At 46.4% G+C, this 20219-nt stretch overlaps 1 protein-coding gene across 1 annotated transcript in view; it reads left to right on the top strand.

Moving 5' to 3' along the window:
• Nucleotides 1-20219, top strand: part of LOC136626755 (alpha-2-macroglobulin-like protein 1) — a 237447-nt gene that overhangs the window by 58770 nt on the left and 158458 nt on the right. The window contains exons 12-15 of the mRNA XM_066601761.1: nt 3038-3150; nt 3415-3582; nt 8409-8627; nt 17094-17105. Coding sequence (XP_066457858.1) covers nt 3038-3150; nt 3415-3582; nt 8409-8627; nt 17094-17105 — 512 coding nt within the window. The remainder of the gene's footprint in view (nt 1-3037; nt 3151-3414; nt 3583-8408; nt 8628-17093; nt 17106-20219) is intronic.

The following is a 20219-nucleotide window of genomic DNA, read 5'->3' as shown; positions in this document are numbered from 1 at the left end:
TCGCCTCTATACCTCTTTTAAAGCACCCTGAGACTTTATTTGCTTTTACAGCAGCTGACTGGCATTGGTTACTCCAGTTTAATCCCTAGGTCTTTTTTCATATCACTTTTCCCTAGCAGTACCCCATTTAGTGTATATTAGTGGTATCCGCTTCTCCTGCTTATGTGCATAACCTTACATTTTTGAACATTGAACTTAATTTGCCATTTTTCAATTATCATAGCCTCAGGGAAGGACAGTCTTTCCCAGAGAAGAGAAAACCACTGAATTCTACACTCGGATCTGGATTGAGATATTTTGATCATGCTAAATGCTGAGTGCCAAATTTGTTAGCAGAATATTCAGTAGTTGGTATGTCTTCAGATGGCCAAATTATGAGTTAATATGCTTGAGCGTGGGGAAGCTTACAAATCACATGCACTTTGAATGTGATAGGAAATCAATTGATCGGTTAGTCAATCCACAGAGATATTTTATACAAAGACATTTGAAATGAGGCTAAAACACGCCTCACTTGTAGTAAATATAACTTAATAGAATTAGTTTATTATCATTGGTTATTAAAAATTCAAGAAGTGCAGTGACGTCTCTCTTCAGAGGCAGGACTTCTCTTAGGCCAATTAAAGCTGTTTCTCATGAGACCTCAGTAAAATGGCCTTGGAAAATGAGCTTGCATTCTTGTGATAGAAACAATAATATGCGCTAAAAAAAAGACAGTGTAAGGCAGAAAGAAGAGCAGGTGACAAGACAAAATGGAGGATAGAAAAAAATTATAGCTTCTCACACAACTGACCATAGAAGGTAAATGGTTTACTGAAAAACATTAAATAAAGCCTTTTTCCCCTCACACAAGGTTTTAAATATTTAAAAAATAAAAACTCTGCACATATTGAGTATTGCCACATCCATAACAACATATACTGTAAAATTATTACATAATTTGTCCAGCAGGGTGAATTCCGTGGAAAAAAAAAGTAAATGCAAAAATAACTATTTTGTGTTCCTGCTGCTTCCCCAAAATAAAAATAAAAATTAAAAAGGTATATATACTTCAAAATAGTACCAGTAAAAAGTAGAACTTGATGCCCAGAACTGCCTCCATTCACCATCACTATTTAGGGGAGTCCATGAGGCTTCAATAAAATTGTGTCTTGCACACTTTCTCTTCCTCCCCTTTCCAGACGTATCTTCCTGGGCTGGTGGATGGCAGCCCCTAACACAGTGCAACAGTACTGAGAAACCTAGCACTAACTGGTTTTCTAGTAGTGCCTGCAAGCTCCCACCTCAGTGTTCCCACGTCTTCCTGATGTCCATGGTCCAGATCGAAAGGGGTGAAGCTTCACTTTGTGTCTGTCAGCCACCGTTTACAGCAGCCATATGACAATGTCCTACATAAGGAAGGTACAGTGCTCTGTTCACCCCTTATCATAGAATTATAGACTCACAGCATAAAGGAGTTGGAAGAGACATCCAGGGTCATTGATTCCAACTCCCTGCTCAGTTCAGAATCACTAAATAATTCCAGATGTCTGTCCAGCCTCTTTTTGAAAACGTCAATTGAAGGAGAACTCAGAATCTCCCATGGCAGCCTGTTCCACTCATTGATCACCCCACTGTGAGATAGCTTTTTCTAATTCGTGTCTCCTCCCTTTCAGTTTCATCCCATTGCTTCTAGCTTTTCTTTGTATAAATGAGAATGATTCCTCTACACTGTGACAGACCTTCAGATATTTGTAGACCGCTATTAAGTCTCTTCTCAGCCTTCTTTTTTTGCAAGCTAAACATTCCCAGATCCTTTAACCGTTCCCCATAGGACATGATTTGCAGACCGCTCACCATCTTGCTAACTCTTCTCTGAACTTGCTCCAGTTTGTAGATGTCTTTTTTAAATCGGAGTACCCAGAACTGGATACAGTATTGCAGATGAGGTCTAACTAAGGAAGAGTAGAGGGGGATAATGACCTCACGTGATCTAGACTCTATGCTTCTCTTAATACATCCCAGAATTGTTTGCCTTTTTAGCTGCTGCATCACATTGTTGACTCATGTTCAGTCTATGATCTATTAGTATACCCTAGTCTTTTTCACATGTGCTGCTGCTTAGCCCAATTCCTCCCATTCTGTATGTGCTTTTTTCATTTTTTCTTCCCCAGATGTAGGACTTTGCATGTCTCCTTGTTAAATACCATTCTGTTAGTTGCTGCCCACTGTTCAAGCTTGTCTAGATCTTTCTGAATCCTCCCTCTCCTCTATGGTATTAGTTATCCCTCCGAGCTTTGTTAAACAACACTGGGCCTAGGACAGAGCCTTGTGGTACCCCCTTACTTAATAAAAATGTCTGCTGCTTTCTCATAGACTTTATAATATCTATTCTTTGTCATTTTTAACCCTTTCCAATCCAATTTGTATCCAGATTTTTCTAGGGGGCTTACTCTCTTTCTGCCATTACACAACAGCGCTACATGCTGGCTAAAGCCAGTACTGCATGCGGTGACACGTTGGATCAGAGCTGTACAGCCCTTAATCATAATGTCTTTAGACGTCAGTCAGTGGATTGGAAAGGGTTAAGATCTCTTTCTGGCAGTGGAAAATAATTATTAAATACATCCAGACGCCACTCCGACCTAGTCCTGCCTACAAATGTGCAAGTCTCATTAGATGGGAGAGCTGTGATACAAATCATGAGCTGCCCATCTATGTTAGCAGGACAGTGATCTGCATGAAAATACTCTCATTGTTCGCTTGCAGCAAGCAAAGATCTTGAAAATGGTTTGAAACTGAGACAGAAAGTTACAGAATGTTTCATTTTACAATGATGAAGCTTTGTTTACAGGAAACTGAACACTGGCGGTGTCTGAACCTTTGATAGGACCTTCCGTCTAATCATAGGACCATCACATTACTGAGCCGGCAGCGTAGTGGGGGGTGGAGGGTTCTGAGGAGGTCTCAGGTGCCAGGCCATCTATCCATATTATCTTAGTTGACGCCATATGTAAAGTTTGGGTTGTTTCATCAAGTTTCTTCTTCTTTTCCTCAGAAATAAAATTCAGCGCTCCTAAAAAGACAATCCGCATCCAATCCCAGCTCACCAAGCTGTCATTCAAAGACTGCAAGAAGTACTACCAGCCCGGAGCCCTGTATTCATGTAAGGTGAGTGCACAGCGGCTACAAAGAGCATATCCCATGCATATCCAATGCGTATCTTGTCCTGCATTTCACAAATAACCCACTGATGTGAATGAACACTATGTAATGCTTCATTTTTCTTCTGGGGAAGCCGCAGGGAACTTAAGCATTTACTGTCCCACAGTTATAGCTGATTGGTGGGGAGCCCAGCAGAGGGCATATTGTCAAGAGTCCTTTCTAAGATGTAGGGATTGTCTTAATATCGTGTTTGTACTTTCTTGACCACAGTTGGTGCTGGAGTCGTATGATGGAAAGCGTCTTAGTGGTAAAAAGGTTCATCTCAGCATCCCCAAGAAAGAAGGCACTGGGAAAGAAACATACATAACTGATTCTATGGGGGAAGTCTCATTCCAGCTCCCTACGTCTGAATGGAACAAAGCCCACATATCATTACGGGTAAGTCTAGAGCACCCACCCTAATCTATCAATCTGACAGTGGCTCACACCTCACAGAAGGCTCTGCACTAGGGGTCACCTTTCTGCGACTCTACACCTTATTTCCCTATAGTTTTGTAAAAAGCAACTGCAAGTGATAAAGATAAGTTTATGACAGGTGGGAATTTTGGCAGCTTGCTTTGTTTGGACCTGCAGACATTGTTGCTATCACTGGCAGGGTGTTTGGCTTTTGGGGTGGCAGATAGTCAAGGGGACGTAATGTTTCTCCTTGTGGAGAGCACCACAAGGTTGTATGGAGTCTTAGACATGGAGCAATGCTTTTGGGAAAAGTCTGTGCAAATGAGTGATAAAATAATGCATCACAGTGCAACCTTTTGGAAGGTAATTACCTTATAAGTCAATGTCCGACCTTCTAATAGGCTTTACAGCATGCCTAGGGTGTAAGCCAATTACTTGAATTAGAGGATGGACAAATTCCTGAGGCAAAGGGGTGTGATAAGAAAGGACAAACTTAAAAAAAAGTTTGGTACCGTGTTAGCCACTAGAGCAAAGTGTGATTGTTTTCAGTGAGAGAAACCAAGTAATCTTGTAGATATGATACCTTTTTTGTCCTCTCTGCATTTGTATGTTATATTTGTGCCCCAGCCAAACCAGTTTCATTTCAGCCTGATGACGGGTCGATAGAAGAACTCAAAAGCTTGCTGAAACTGCCTAGGATCTGTTGTGCTACATAGGTTTCTAACAGTTTAGCCTCACAGGTGTGGAATGATTGAGCTGGCTGGGTGTGGTGTTCTCCTGCTAGCCAATCACCACCGGTCTGGTTCCAGATAAATATTCTCCCTCTGCAAGAGGATACTGGTATCCCTTCACTCTAGGGTTTGTGGGTTTTGCGTGTCTGTACTTGTGTTATGTGTTTGAACAGGGGCTGGTCCAGTGTTTGTGCAGGTGGCTAGACATTAGGCGTGGATAGCCCTGTTCTGGGTATATGGTGTGAACAGCATCATGTTCTGTATGTCTGTGCTGGTGGCTAGACATGAGGAGTGAACTGTCCTGTTCTATGTGGGTGTGTGTCTGGCATGCTAACCCTAGTGTGTTGCTATGTGAATGGTGTTCTATGCTGCCAGTTTAGCATCTTGCTAGAGTAGGAAATGCAAAACACGAGGAGCCTTGTCGTGGCCTTGAAGCTTAAGTTCATTGGCCAATGTACAAACTAATCCCTCACTTTTATATTCAGTTTTACCATCTGCTTTAGCGTGCGAGGTTGTGTGGTAAGTGTGTTTGTGCATTTAATGGGTCAGTTCTGCCTGGTTGCGAGTATCACCCTTTCAGGGAGAGCAGGGCTGAGGTTCTAGTGTGGGGCCGGCTTTATAGAGGTGATCTCTCCGCTTGTTAGGTAGGGCCTGACCATCTTCCCTGCAGCATAGGGTCAGTTTCCCCAAACCCATGTCTTTGGGTCACGTTCGTGTAGGCCCAGTGCTTGTTTGCCCACATGCAAATGCTGTATGTTGACTGTGTTAGTATGTTGGCAAGCAGTATGTTTGGTATGTCAGCAGGGAGGATTATGTGTATTATGTAGTATGGTAAGTTATGGAGTAGGTTGCTGTGGATTGTATTGGTATGTTATTGTGTGTGAACAGTGACAGGTCCAGTGTCTGTGCAGGTGGACAGATATCAGGTGTGGATAGTCCTGTTCTGAGGATGTTGTATGTGAACAGTGACAGGTCCAGTGTCTGTGCAGGTGTCCAGACATCAGCTGTGGATAGTCCTGTTCAGAGGATATTGTGTGTGTGAACAGTGACAGATCTAGTGTCTGTGCAGGTGGCCAGACATCAGGTGTGGATAGTCCTGTTCTGAGGATGTTGTGTGTGAACAGTGACAGGTCCAGTGTCTGCAGGTGGCCAGACATCAGGTGTGGATAGTCCTGTTCTGAGTATGCTGTGTGTGTGAACAGTGAAAGGTCCAGTGTCTGTGCAGGTGGCCAGACATCAGGTGTGGATAGTCCTGTTCTGAGGATGTTGTATGTGAACAGTGACAGGTCCAGTGTCTGTGCAGGTGGACAGACATCAGGTATGGATAGTCCTGTTCTGAGAATGTTGTATGTGAACAGTGACAGGTCCAGTGTCTGTGCAGGTGGCCAGACATCAGGGGTGGATAGTCCTGTTCTCAGGATGTGTGTGAACAGTGACAGGCCCAGTGTCTGTGCAGGTGGCCAGACATCAGGTGTGGATAGTCCTGTTCTGAGGATGTTGTATGTGAACAGTGACAGGTCCAGTGTCTGTGCAGGTGGCCAGACATCAGGTGTGGATAGTCCTGTTCTGAGAATGTTGTATGTGAACAGTGGCAGGTCCAGTGTCTGTGCAGGTGGCCAGACATCAGGTGTGGATAGTCCTGTTTTGAGGATGTGTGTGAACAGTGACAGGTCCAGTGTCTGTGCAGGTGGCCAGACATCAGGTGTGGATAGTCCTGTTTTGAGGATGTGTGTGAACAGTGACAGGTCCAGTGTCTGTGCAGGTGGCCAGACATCAGGTGTGGATAGTCCTGTTCAGAGGATGTGTGTGAACAGTGACATGTCCAGTGTCTGTGCAGGTGGCCAGACATCAGGTGTGGATAGTCCTGCTCTGCGAATGTAGTATGTTAACAGTGATGGGTCCAGTGTCTGTGCAGGTGGCCAGACATCAGGTGTGGATAGTCCTGTTCTGCGGATGTAGTATGTGAACAGTGACATGTCCAGTGTCTGTGCAGGTGGCCAGACATCAGGTGTGGATAGTCCTGTTCTGCGGATGTTGTGTGTGAACAGTGACAGGTCCACTGTCTGTGCAGGTGACCAGACATCAGGTGTGGATAGTCCTGTTCTGAGGATGTAGTATGTGAACAGTGACAGGTCCAGTGTCTGTGCAGGTGACCAGACATCAGGTGTGGATAGTCCTGTTCTGAGTGTGTTGTTGTTGGATTATGTTGGTGCTCAGATTGTTCTGTGGGTTTTAGGTCTGTTTCTTATAAATAAGTTGTATCCTTCAAGCCTTGTATCCAATCCTGTGTCTCATCCCACCAAGTTTCCGTGATGCCGATGACATCATATTTCTCTTCCTGTGTTTGAAGCTCCAATTCTCCTTGTTTGTTTCCCATGCTCTGTGCATTTGTGTAAAAACATTTAAGTTTATGATAGGGGTCTTTTGCTCCTCTACTTTCCTGAATTTTTTGTCTTTGTTCTTTCTTTCCAGTTCTAGAGAGGCTCTGAAATGTATTAATTAGCTGTATATTTTTACCTTTCACTTCCCTTCCCATATTATTTTAGTTTAAAGCCCTCCTAATGAGTGAAGCAAACCACCTGCCACATATATGCTTACTTGTCTTTGTAAGGTGCAACCTGTCTCTAGCAAGCAGTCCATCGTACAGGTAATTAACTCCATGGTCTAGAAATCCAAATCTTTGCTGCCGGCCCCATTGACATAGCCAGTTGTTCACCTCTAGAATCCTGTGCCATCTTCTTATTCCATGGCCATCCACTGGGAGGATGGATGAAAAAAACTACCTGTACTCCTAGTTCCTTCACCTTCTTTCTGAGGTCTTCAAAGTCTCTGCAGATAGTTGGAAAGTCCTGATTTGTGCACCTGGAAGACAGCACCTCTCTCGTGAGGTGTCAGGTCTGCAGACAGCGGCCTCTGTTCCTCTTATAAATTGTGTGCCCGCTGGGCAGAGCTTCAGTAGACTTTGCACGAAAATGACATTGTATAGTAATAACAGACTGGTAGACATGAAAATCAAGGACTCCATTGGCAGCTATTTTTCCCTAGTGGTGACGATGGCAGAAAAATACTTTTTGGGGCTCATTTAGCAAAACTGTTCAACACTAAGACTGTCATTGCTGCCTATAGCCACCAATCACAGCACAGCTTTCATGGTACCTCAGCAGTTTGAGAAATGAACATTGTGCTGATTGGTTGCTATGGGCAACAAGGATGTCTTACTGTCAGACAGTTTTGCTAAATGGAAATTAAATGGGAGGTATGAGGGACATCAGGGAGAAGATAAGTAGATGCATAGATTTTCTTGATGAAAATACAATCCAGTATTGTGGCTATATTTCCCCAGGAGAGAAACTAGGACCGCCGTATTTCATAGCATGAGTTTATCAACAAATAGACACCAACCACGGCATTTAAAGGGTTTTTGTCTAGCGTGTGTTAGATTCCATGTGTCCCGGGGATCGCACCATGATGGGACAGGATGCATTGGGTTACGGCTGACTCCCAGTTCTGAAAATATAACTTGTGTTGCACTAAAACTTCCAGATGACTCTTGATCCCAGTTTGTCTAATTCCAGTAGCTAAATGTCCAAGACGCTCAGTCTAGGGAATATGTCCTGTGAGGACAGGAGTAAAAATGCTACCTCCTGTAGGACAAAGGACATCCTGGTCTGTCACTAATGGGCAGATGGGATCAGAAGCTCTGGCTTCAGGTGTGAATTAACATACCGATGGATATTGATTGAGCTTTAGCCTTGGCAGCATGTATTCCTGAACACCCATTCACCCAGCTTCCAGAGACATGCAGACTAACTGATACCAGAGAACACTAGCTGACAAACAAAGATGGGTGAATCTCCTGATGTCACACTTCATGACAATGGCCAGCTGATTGATGAAATGGGTGGCATGGTGTGGAGACTTTATTATAGTGGTGAAGATACAGTATTGATAGTACATGATGGTGTATGACATCACCAGACCGTGCGCTGACATACCGTGTGATGCGTAATCGTATTAGATGCCTCATTGGCTTCTATTTTTGATTGCCATATGGATTATGTTCTTTTTTTATTTCAGGCCACGACTGATGAGGAAGATGAACCCTACAACTCTAACAAGGTGTCCGTCAGCTACGGCAGGGACAATCTCTACCCTAAAGAGCTATATGTGGCAACTAATAGCTCCATGTCTATCCGCCCAATTACCAGCTCGGCGACAATTTTTGGGCCCGCCTCCGTGTCTGTGGATTTCGTCATTGAGGATCGAGAGACAGGCGAATTTGAGGTTTACTATCTGGTGAGGAGAGCTGACACAATAGAATGAGATATATACAAGAGAGAACATCCCATGAGTTCTGTGCGTTTGCGCGACACACAGAACTCGTGCGATGTAATAACCCACTGCTTCCAATGGGCTAATGCCCTATTTTTTGGTGATATCACAGAAAACATGCCAGTTATTTGCTGGGGGTGAATGTACACGCAAGCTTCATGCGAGAGCAAAGCAATTTAAAAAGACAATTTGTAATTTTTTTTTTTCTCATTAGATTTTTATTGAATTTCACAGTCAGAATTTACATGTATGCATTAGTATGATTACACTTATACAAGAATTATTACAGAAGTGAAAGTAGAATACCATCGAATTTTCTGCGTGAAACCGTATTAAGTCATATGAAAGACATGTTATGAAGAGTTTTGGGTAGGGCAGGATATGGGGGGGAGGATAGATAGGGGAGGGGGGGAGGCGTGAAAACATAGGGGTTTATAGGAAGGTTTGGGTAGGAAAACAGAGAAAAAAACAACAATTTTAGACATCAAGATGTAAAGTTGTCATACTATTGGTTCCATACTGTCATGTATTTTGCATATGAGTTATTTCTGAGTGCAAGAGTTTTTTCTAATATTCCATGTTCCGTTATAAGTTGTATTAGATCATTTATGTGGGGAATTTCCATGGTTTGCCATTTTCTAGTTAGAAGGAGTTTTGCCCCCATCAGTATATGGCAAATTAACTGTCTTTTTTCGGGTCTGTTTTCCCCGAGATCTAGAAGTAGTAGTGCTGTGGCAGGGAGTTCAGGGACTTTGGTAATCAAAATTTTGTTAATTAATGAATAAACATTAGCCCAATAAGAGGCAATTAGAGGGCATGACCAAAGTATGTGGAGTAGGGATCCCTCTTGCCCACATCCCCTCCAACAGCTGGCCTCAGGGGCCATCCGTCTCTTCTTTAGTTGGTCTGGTGTGAGATACCACCTTGTGAGGGTTTTTAGGTGGGTTTCTATTAAATTGGCACATTTTGTCGCTTGTTTAGCTTTTTTAAAAGAATCTAACCAGTTGTCTAGTGGGATCTTTGTTTTTAGATCTCTTTCCCAATTTAAAAGGTGGCATCTCTTCCCCGATTGAAGGTTTCCGGTCATCTGGTCATAGAAGTATCTAGTTGTGCTTTTGTTCCCTTTTTGTAGTTTTGTTATATTTGTAATTGTTGTATGTGGGAGCGGTATATTTTGGAGTTGGATAGTTTGTAATATGGATCTTATTTGGAAATATCTATACATCTCTGTCTTTGGTAGTCTGAATTGTTCGACTAGTTGTGGGAAGGACTTCAAGGTATTTTGCTTAAAAAGATCCATTATTTGTTCTATCCCCACCTCCGACCATGTGGTTAGTCGCAGGCCCGGTATGAAGTGCTCTAGAGTATCCAACGGGATTGTGCTTTGGTTTTGAGTCTTAGTGTTTCTTGTGCTCTTTGTGAGTTTGGTCCACGCCTCCACAGTCGCGGTTAATTTTGGTGAGTGGTATGGGAGATGTAGTTTCAACCTTAGCTGAGGATATAATGTTGCCAGAATGGTTGCGTATATTAGAGAATTTAGAGATTTGGAGTTATTTTGTTCTCGTTCCATGTTGACCCATCCTGTCGATGTCGAGTGGGTTAACCACTCCCTTGACTGGTTAAGTATAATCGCCAGATAATAGGATTCTAAATTGGGAAGATCTACTCCTCCTTGAGTTTTATGTAAGGTCAAGATTAGAGATGAGCGAACGTGTTCGTCCGAGCTTGATATTCGTGCGAACATTAGGGTGTTCGGGATGTTCGTTATTCGTAACGAACACCATGCGGTGTTCGGGTTACTTTCACTTCCTTCCCTGAGACGTTAGCGCGCTTTTCTGGCCAATTGAAAGACAGGGAAGGCATTACAACTTCCTCCTGTGTTGTTCCAGCCCTATACCACCCCCCTGCTGTGAGTGGCTGGCGAGATCAGGTGTCACCCGAATATAAAAGTCGGCCCCTCCCGCGGCTCGCCTCAGATGCCTTGGGAGTTAGATTAGGGACAGTGCTGCCGGTACCGGAGCTGCTGTAGGGAAAGAAATTGTAGTTAGTGTAGGCTTCAAGACCCCCAAAGGTCCTTATTAGGGCCACTGATAGCTGTGTGTTGGCTGCTGTTAGCAGTGGCAATTTTTTTTTTTCTCAAAATCGGCTCTGCAGAGCGTTGCACCCGGCATTAGGGACAGAAGTGTTGCATAGGCAGGGAGAGTGTTAGGAGTGAGTGTAGCCTTCAAGAACCTCAACGGTCCTTTCCAGGGCCATATTTAACCGTGTGCAGTACTGTCCAGGCTGCTGTTAGCTGTGCTGCATTTTTTTTTTCTTCTCAAAATCGCCTCTGCAGAGCATTGCACCTTCCATTGATACTACAGGGAAAGAATTGTGTAGGCAGGGCCACAACACAGTTATTATTCATTGAATATACGCAGTGGGTCCTTTTGGTGTAAAAAAAGGGAAAAAGAAATCTATTTGTCCTGCCTCTCTCCGTCCGAAGGGCTGTGGACACGTGTGAGCTGCGTGTACAACGTTAAAAAATCATACGCACCCAGCTACGTTTTACTGCTGGCTTCGCCATTTGCTTTCCTTAATTGGGAAAAAAAATACCTGCTCTGCCAGAGTTAATAACTCTGCTACCCTCAAGTTCTGTGACACATTAGCAGGGCCACAGCACAGTTATTCAACTTCTCATGTTCATTGAATATACGCAGTGGGTCCTTTTGGTGTAAAAAAAGGGAAAAAGAAATCTATTTGTCCTGCCTCTCTCCGTCCGAAGGGCTGTGGACACGTGTGAGCTGCGTGTACAACGTTAAAAAATCAGACGCACCCAGCTACGTTTTACTGCTGGCTTCGTCATTTGCTATCCTTAATTGGGAAAAAAAATACCTGCTCTGCCAGAGTTAATAACTCTGCTACCCTCAAGTTCTGTGACACATTAGCAGGGCCACAGCACAGTTATTCAACTTCTCATGTTCATCGAATATACGCAGTGGGTCCTTTTGGTGTAAAAAAAGGGAAAAAGAAATCTATTTGTCCTGCCTCTCTCCGTCCGAAGGGCTGTGGACACGTGTGAGCTGCGTGTACAACGTTAAAAAATCAGACGCACCCAGCTACGTTTTACTGCTGGCTTCGCCATTTGCTTTCCTTAATTGGGAAAAAAAATACCTGCTCTGCCAGAGTTAATAACTCTGCTACCCTCAAGTTCTGTGACACATTAGCAGGGCCACAGCACAGTTATTCAACTTCTCATGTTCATTGAATATACGCAGTGGGTCCTTTTGGTGTAAAAAAAGGGAAAAAGAAATCTATTTGTCCTGCCTCTCTCCGTCCGAAGGGCTGTGGACACGTGTGAGCTGCGTGTACAACGTTAAAAAATCAGACGCACCCAGCTACGTTTTACTGCTGGCTTCGCCATTTGCTTTCCTTAATTGGGAAAAAAAATACCTGCTCTGCCAGAGTTAATAACTCTGCTACCCTCAAGTTCTGTGACACATTAGCAGGGCCACAGCACAGTTATTCAACTTCTCATGTTCATTGAATATACGCAGTGGGTCCTTTTGGTGTAAAAAAAGGGAAAAAGAAATCTATTTGTCCTGCCTCTCTCCGTCCGAAGGGCTGTGGACACGTGTGAGCTGCGTGTACAACGTTAAAAAATCAGACGCACCCAGCTACGTTTTACTGCTGGCTTCGCCATTTGCTTTCCTTAATTGGGAAAAAAAATACCTGCTCTGCCAGAGTTAATAACTCTGCTACCCTCAAGTTCTGTGACACATTAGCAGGGCCACAGCACAGTTATTCAACTTCTCATGTTCATTGAATATACGCAGTGGGTCCTTTTGGTGTAAAAAAAGGGAAAAAGAAATCTATTTGTCCTGCCTCTCTCCGTCCGAAGGGCTGTGGACACGTGTGAGCTGCGTGTACAACGTTAAAAAATCAGACGCACCCAGCTACGTTTTACTGCTGGCTTCGTCATTTGCTATCCTTAATTGGGAAAAAAAATACCTGCTCTGCCAGAGTTAATAACTCTGCTACCCTCAAGTTCTGTGACACATTAGCAGGGCCACAGCACAGTTATTCAACTTCTCATGTTCATTGAATATACGCAGTGGTTCCTTTTGGTGTAAAAAAAGGGAAAAAGAAATCTATTTGTCCTGCCTCTCTCCGTCCGAAGGGCTGTGGACACGTGTGAGCTGCGTGTACAACGTTAAAAAATCAGACGCACCCAGCTACGTTTTACTGCTGGCTTCGCCATTTGCTTTCCTTAATTGGGAAAAAAAATACCTGCTCTGCCAGAGTTAATAACTCTGCTACCCTCAAGTTCTGTGACACATTAGCAGGGCCACAGCACAGTTATTCAACTTCTCATGTTCATTGAATATACGCAGTGGGTCCTTTTGGTGTAAAAAAAGGGAAAAAGAAATCTAGTTTTCAAAAAAGGGAAAAAATTATATTTGGCCTGCAGTCTTGCGCCAATTTATTTCCTGCCTGTGAAATCAAATCACTGGTAATACAGCATGCTGAGGGGTAGGGGTAGGCCTAGAGGACGTGGACGCGGCCGAGGACGCGGAGGGCCAAGTCAGGGTGTGGGCACAGGCCGAACTCCTGTTCTAGGTGTATCGCAGCCGTCTGCTGCGCGATTAGTAGACAGGCACGTTTCTGGCGTCCCGACAGTCATCGCACAATTCATGGGTCCACGCGGGAGACGGTTATTAGAAAATGAGCAGTGTGAGCAGGTCCTGTCCTGGATGGCAGAAAGTGCTTCGAGCAACCTATCGTCCACCCGCAGTTCTGCGCCGTCCACTGCTGCAAATCAGAATCCTCTGTCTGCTGCTCCTCCTTCCTCCCAGCCTCCTTACTCCACTCCAATGACACCTGCTCAGCTGCGTGAAGACTCCCAGGAACTGTTCTCTGGCCTCTGCTCAGATTGGGCAGCAGTGGTTCCTCTCCCACCAGAGGATTTTATCGTCACTGATGCCCAACCATTGAAAAGTTCCCGGGGTCCGGGGTATGAGGCTGGGGACTTCCGCAAACTGTCTCAAGAACTTTCTGTGGGTGAGGAGGACGATGACGATAAGACACAGTTGTCTTGCAGTCAGGTAGTAGTGAGGGCAGTAAGTGCGAGGGAGGAGCGCACAGAGGATTCTGAGGAAGAGCAGCAGGACGATGAGGTGACTGACCCCACCTGGTTTGCTACGCGTACTCAGGACAGGTCTTCAGAGGGGGAGGCAGGGGCAGCAGCAGGGCAGGTTGCAAGAGGCAGTGCGGTGTCCAGGGGTAGAGGCAGGGCCAGATCGAATAATCCACCAACTGTTTCCCAAAGCGCACCCTCGCGCCATGCCACCCTGCAGAGGCCGAGGTGCTCTAAGGCCTGGGAGTTTTTCACAGAGACGCCTGACGACCGACGAACAGTGGTGTGCAACCTTTGTCGCGCAAAGCTCAGCCGGGGAGCCAACACCAACAGCCTCACCACCACCAGCATGCGCAGACATATGATGGCCAAGCACCCCACAAGGTGGGACGAAGGCCGTTCACCACCTCCGGTTTGCACCGCTGCCTCTCCCCCTGTGCCCCAACCTGCCACTGAGATCCAACCCCCCTCTCAGGACACAGGCACTACCGCCTCATGGCCTGCACCCACACCCTCACCTCCGCTGTCCTCGGCCCCATCCACCAGTGTAGTTCAGCGCACCGTCCAGCCGTCGCTTGCGCAAGTGTTTGAGCGCAAGCGCAAGTACGCCGCCACGCACCCGCACGCTCAAACGTTAACCGTCCGCTTAGCAAAATTCATCAGCCTTGAGATGCTGCCATATAGGGTTGTGGAAACGGAGTCCTTCAAAAGTATCATGGAGGCGGCGGCCCCGCGCTACTCAGTTCCCAGTCGCCACTACTTTTCCCGATGTGCCGTCCCAGCCCTGCATGACCACGTCTCCCGTAACATTGTACGCGCCCTCACCAACGCGGTTACTGCCACGGTCCACTTAACAACGGACACGTGGACAAGCACAGGCGGGCAGGGCCACTACATCTCCCTGACGGCACATTGGGTGAATTTAGTGGAGGCTGGGACAGTCAGAGCCTGGGACCGCTCATGTCCTACCCACCCCCAGAATTGCGGGCCCCAGCTCGGTGTTGGTATCTGCGGAGGTGTATGCTTCCTCCACTAAAGCACCCTCCTCCTCCTCCGCAACCTCTGTCTCGCAATCAAGATGTGTTAGCAGCAGCATGTCGCCAGCAGTCGCTGTCGCGCGGTGTGGCAGCACAGCGGTGGGCAAGCGTCAGCAGGCCGTGCTGAAACTACTCAGCTTAGGAGATAAGAGGCACACGGCCCACGAACTGCTGCAGGGTCTGACACAGCAGACCGACCGCTGGCTTGCGCCGCTGAGCCTCCAACCGGGCATGGTCGTGTGTGACAACGGCCGTAACCTGGTGGCGGCTCTGCAGCTCGGCAGCCTCACGCACGTGCCATGCCTGGCCCACGTCTTTAATTTGGTGGTTCAGCGCTTTCTGAAAAGCTACCCACGCTTGTCAGACCTGCTCGTAAAGGCGCGCCGGCTCTGCGCACATTTCCGCAAGTCCCATACGGACGCTGCCACCCTGCGCACCCTGCAACATCACTTTAAGCTGCCAGTGCACCGACTGCTGTGCGACGTGCCCACACGGTGGAACTCTACGCTCCACATGTTGGCCAGGCTCTATGAACAGCGTAGAGCTATAGTCGAATACCAACTCCAACATGGGCGGCGCAGTGGGAGTCAGCCTCCTCAATTCCTTTCAGAAGAGTGGGCCTGGTTGGCAGACATCTGCCATGTCCTTGGTAATTTTGAGCAGTCTACCCAGGTGGTGAGCGGCGATGCTACAATCATTAGCGTCACCATTCCTCTGCTATGCATCTTGAGAAATTCCCTGCAAACCATAAAGGCAGCTGCTTTGCGCTCGGAAACGGGGGCGGTGGAAGACAGTATGCCGCTGGATAGTCAGGTCACCCTCCTGTCTATTTCTCAGCGCGTACAGGAGGAGGAGGAGGAGCATGAGGAGGATGAGGAGGAGGGGGAAGAGACAGCTTGGCCCGCTGCTGACGGTACACCGGCTGATTGCCTGTCATTCTTTCAGCGTGTATGGCCTGAGGAGGAGGAGGAGGAGGAGGATCCTGCAAGTGATCTTCCTAGTGAAGACAGCCATGTGTTGCATACAGGTACCCTGGCACACATGGCTGACTTCATGTTAGGATGCCTTTCTCGTGACCCTCGCGTTGCACGCATTCTGGCCACAACGGATTACTGGGTGTACACACTGCTCGACCCACGCTATAAGGAGAACCTGCCCACTCTCATTCCCAAAGAGGAAAGGGGTTCGAGAGTGTTGCTATACCACAGGACCCTTGCGGACAAGCTGATGGTAAAATTCCCAGCCGACAGCGCTAGTGGCAGAAGGCGCAGTACCGAGGGCAAGGTAGCAGGGGAGGTGCGGAGATCGAGCAGCATGTACATCCCAGGCAGTGCAACAGTCTTTAAGGGCCTGGACAGCTTTATGGCTCCCCACCAAGACTGTGTCACCACTCCCCAGTCAAGGCTGAGTCGGCGGGAGCACTGTAAAAGGATGGTGAGGGAGTACGTAGCCGATCGCACGACCGTCCTCCGTGACGCCTCTGCCACCTACAACTACTGGGTGTCGAAGCTGGACACGTGGCCTGAACTCGCGCTGTATGCCCTGGAGGTGCTTGCTTGTCCTGCGGCTAGCGTCTTGTCAGAGAGGGTGTTTAGTGCGGCTGGGGGAATCATCACGGATAAGCGTACCCGCCTGTCAACCGACAGTGCCGACAGGCTAACACTCATCAAGATGAACAAAGCCTGGATTTCCCCAGACTTCTCTTCTCCACCAGCGGACAGCAGCGATACGTAAGCAATACGTAGGCTGCACCCGCGGATGGAAGCTACGTTCTCTCTCACCATCCAAAACGGGGACATTTCTGCTTCATCAATCTGTGTCTAATATTCCTCCTCCTCCTCCTGCTACTCCTCCTGAAACCTCACGTAATCAAGCTGAATGGGCAATTTTTCTTAGGGCCACAAGGCTCACTCAAATAATTTTTCTAAACAATTTTTAAAAGTTTCAATGCTCTTAAAAGCGTTGGAACTTTAACTTGAACCAATTTTTCGTTACACTGGGCTGCCTCCAGGCCTAGTTACCACTTAAACCACATTAACCAAAGCGATTAATGGGTTTCACCTGCCCTCTTGGCTGGCCATGGCCAATTTTTTGGATGTACATTAGTACTGTTGATACAGCAATTTTTGTGGGCCCTCGCCTACAGTGTAATCAAATTAATTTTTAGCCCACCTGCATTACAGCTGACGTTACCTCAGCTGTGTTGGGCAATGCAATGGGATATTTCTATGTACCGCCGGTGGCTTCCTGGCACCCACCCAGGCAGTGGGTCCACAGGGAATTATAAATGCATCTGTTTCCACTTGTAAAGAACCCCAGTCTGACTGGGGCATGAAGTGTGGGCCGAAGCCCACCTGTATTACGCACGACATTACTACCTCAGCTGTGTTGGGCAATGCAATGGGATATATTTATGTATCGCCGGTGGGTTCCAGGGAGCCACCCATGCTGTAGGTGCACACGGAGTGTAACCTACATGTGTCCACTTGTAAAGAACCCCAGTCTGACTGGGGCATGCAGTGTGGGCCGAAGCCCACCTGTATTACGCACGACATTACTACCTCAGCTGTGTTGGGCAATGCAATGGGATATTTCTATGTACCGCCGGTGGCTTCCTGGCACCCACCCAGGCAGTGGGTCCACAGGGAATTAGAAAGGCATCTGTTTCCACTTGTAAAGAACCCCAGTCTGACTGGGGCATGAAGTGTGGGCCGAAGCCCACCTGTATTACGCACGACATTACTACCTCAGCTGTGTTGGGCAATGCAATGGGATATTTCTATGTACCGCCGGTGGCTTCCTGGCACCCACCCAGGCAGTGGGTCCACAGGGAATTAGAAATGCATCTGTGTCCACTTGTAAAGAACCCCAGTCTGACTGGGGCATGCAGTGTGGGCCGAAGCCCACCTGTATTACGCACGACATTACTACCTCAGCTGTGTTGGGCAATGCAATGGGATATTTCTATGTACCGCCGGTGGGTTCCAGGGAGCCACCCATGCTGTCGGTCGACAGGGACTTCACAATAGGGAGTTGTACCTGCCTGTGTCTATGAATTAAAAAGCGCGGTCTAACTGGGGCATGCAGACACCTGGACAGAATGAATAGTGTGTGGCACATAGGTTCCCCATTGCTATGCCCACGTGTGCAGCTCCTGATGGCGGTGGCACAGGATTCTATTTCTCATTGCTTCTGTACAGCATTGTGGGCTATCGCCCCGCCCCTTTTAAAGAGGGTCGCTGCCTAGCCGTGCCAACCCTGTGCAGTGTGTGCCTGCGGTCCCTTCTCATGGCAGACGCACTTCTAAATAGACATGAGGGTGGTGTGGCATGAGGGCAGCTGAAGGCTGCGCAGGGACACTTTGGTGTGCGCTGTGGGGGGAGGGGGGGCGGTTGGGCAGCATGTAACCCAGGAGAAGTGGCAGTGGAGTGTCATGCAGGCAGTGATTGTGCTTTGTTGGATGTAGGGTGGTGCTTAGCTAAGGTATGCCATGCTAATGAGGGCTTTTCAGAAGTAAAAGTTGTTGGGAGGGGGGGGGGCACTCTTGCCGCTATTGTGGCTTAATAGTGGGACCTGTGAACTTGAGATGCAGCCCAACATGTAGCCCCTCGCCTGCCCTATCCGTTGCTGTGTCGTTCCCATCACTTTCTTGAATTGCCCAGATTTTCACACATGAAAACCTTAGCTAGCATCGGCGAAATACAAAAATGTTCTGGTCGCCCATTGACTTCAATGGGGTTCGTTATTCGAAACGAACCCTCGAACATCGCGGGAAGTTCGTTTCGAATAACGAACACCCGAGCATTTTGGTGTTTGCTCATCTCTAGTCAAGATAGATCGCGCCACTCTAGGTGGTTTACCATTCCACACGTATTCTGACATCTGACTTTGGAGTTTTTGTAGTATAGCTTGGGGTCGGTATAGGGAGTGTTCTAAAGTAATATAGGATTTTTGGAAGGATCATCATTTTATATAAGGTGATCCTTCCGAGCCATGTAGATTGATGTTTTTTAAAATCATTTAGTTCTTCCTGTAGTGCTTTAAGTAGTGGAGAGTAATTGGCTGAGATGGTGATGGACAGGGGGGAGCAGATTTGAATTCCAAGGTAGGGAATATTTTGAGATTGCCACTGGAAGGGGAATTTTTGTTTTATATCATTTTTTAGGTCGTTTGGTATATGAACGCCCAGTATTTGTGACTTGGAAACATTCAATTTGTAATATGAAATTTTTGAGAAAAAAGATAGAGTGGGGTATATATATCTCAAGGGGGTTATAGGGTTAGTTATCATGATTAACATATCATCTGCAAATAAGCTGATTTTGTGTTGTCTAGTTTTTGTGGGTATTCCTTTTATATTAGAATTTAATCTTATGGATTCGGCCAGCGGTTCCATTGCTAAAATAAATATTTGGGGTGACAATGGGCATCCCTGACAGGTCCCATTGGTGGTGGAGAATGTTTCGGATAATGTACCGTCCGCTAGGACTCTAGCTGAAGGAGAGGAGTACAGTGCTTTTATGTAATTGATAATATTGCCTGTGAGGCCAAATTTTTCCAAGACAGCGAAGGTATAGTCCCAGTGGAGGCGGTCGAAAGCCTTTTCTGCGTCTAAGGCTAGAAGTAAGGCCGGGGTATGAGAGGATTCTAGCATGGAGAGGAGGTCAATCACTCTCCTTGTAGCGTCGGACGCTTACCGTCCTTTTATTGGTCTGAGTGAACTATGAACAGTAAAACCGTCTGTAGTCTCTGGGCAATGATTTTTGAATAGAGTTTAGTATCGCAATTAAGCAAAGAGATAGGGCGGAAATTAGTTATGGAGGAAGAGTCTTTACCGGGTTTGGCTATTGTAACGATTGTAGCTTTGAGCATTTCTCTTGGGAATTTGCTTTGTTGTATTGCCAAATTGAACATTTGGGACATGTGTGGGGCTAGGATTTCTTTAAAGGATTTATAGTACTCACTGGAAAAGCCGCCTGGGCCCGGGGATTTTTGAAGTTTTAGTGTTTTTATAGTATTAATAATTTCTTAGGTTTTTATGGGTTTATTTAAGTTTTTGTTTTGCGATTCTGAGATATTCGGCAGGTTTAATGTTTTAAGAAAGGATGATATTTCTTTTTGGTTTGGCTGGGGGTGGAGGGGTCTTCTTTAAGGTTATATAGTTTTTCGTAAAATTTACGAAAGCACTCTGCAATCTGTTTAGGGTGTGAAATTTTTGTCTCTTTGTATTCTGGGTCTATTATGTGCGGGATTTTTGTTTTGATTCTAGTTTTTTTACGAAGTTTGCCATTAGTTTGGATGGTTTGTTCATTGAGGAGTAGTAGGCTATTTTTGAGTTTCTAATGGCTTTGTCGAAATTATCAATGAGAAGGGAGCGTAGCTTATGTCTTCAGTCAAAGAGTT

This window comes from Eleutherodactylus coqui, chromosome 4, assembly GCF_035609145.1.
Source record: "Eleutherodactylus coqui strain aEleCoq1 chromosome 4, aEleCoq1.hap1, whole genome shotgun sequence".
In the NCBI taxonomy this organism is placed as follows: Eukaryota; Metazoa; Chordata; class Amphibia; order Anura; family Eleutherodactylidae; genus Eleutherodactylus; species Eleutherodactylus coqui.
The sequence above is the reverse complement of the archived record's forward strand: the minus strand, read 5'-3'. Positions and strand labels throughout refer to the sequence as shown.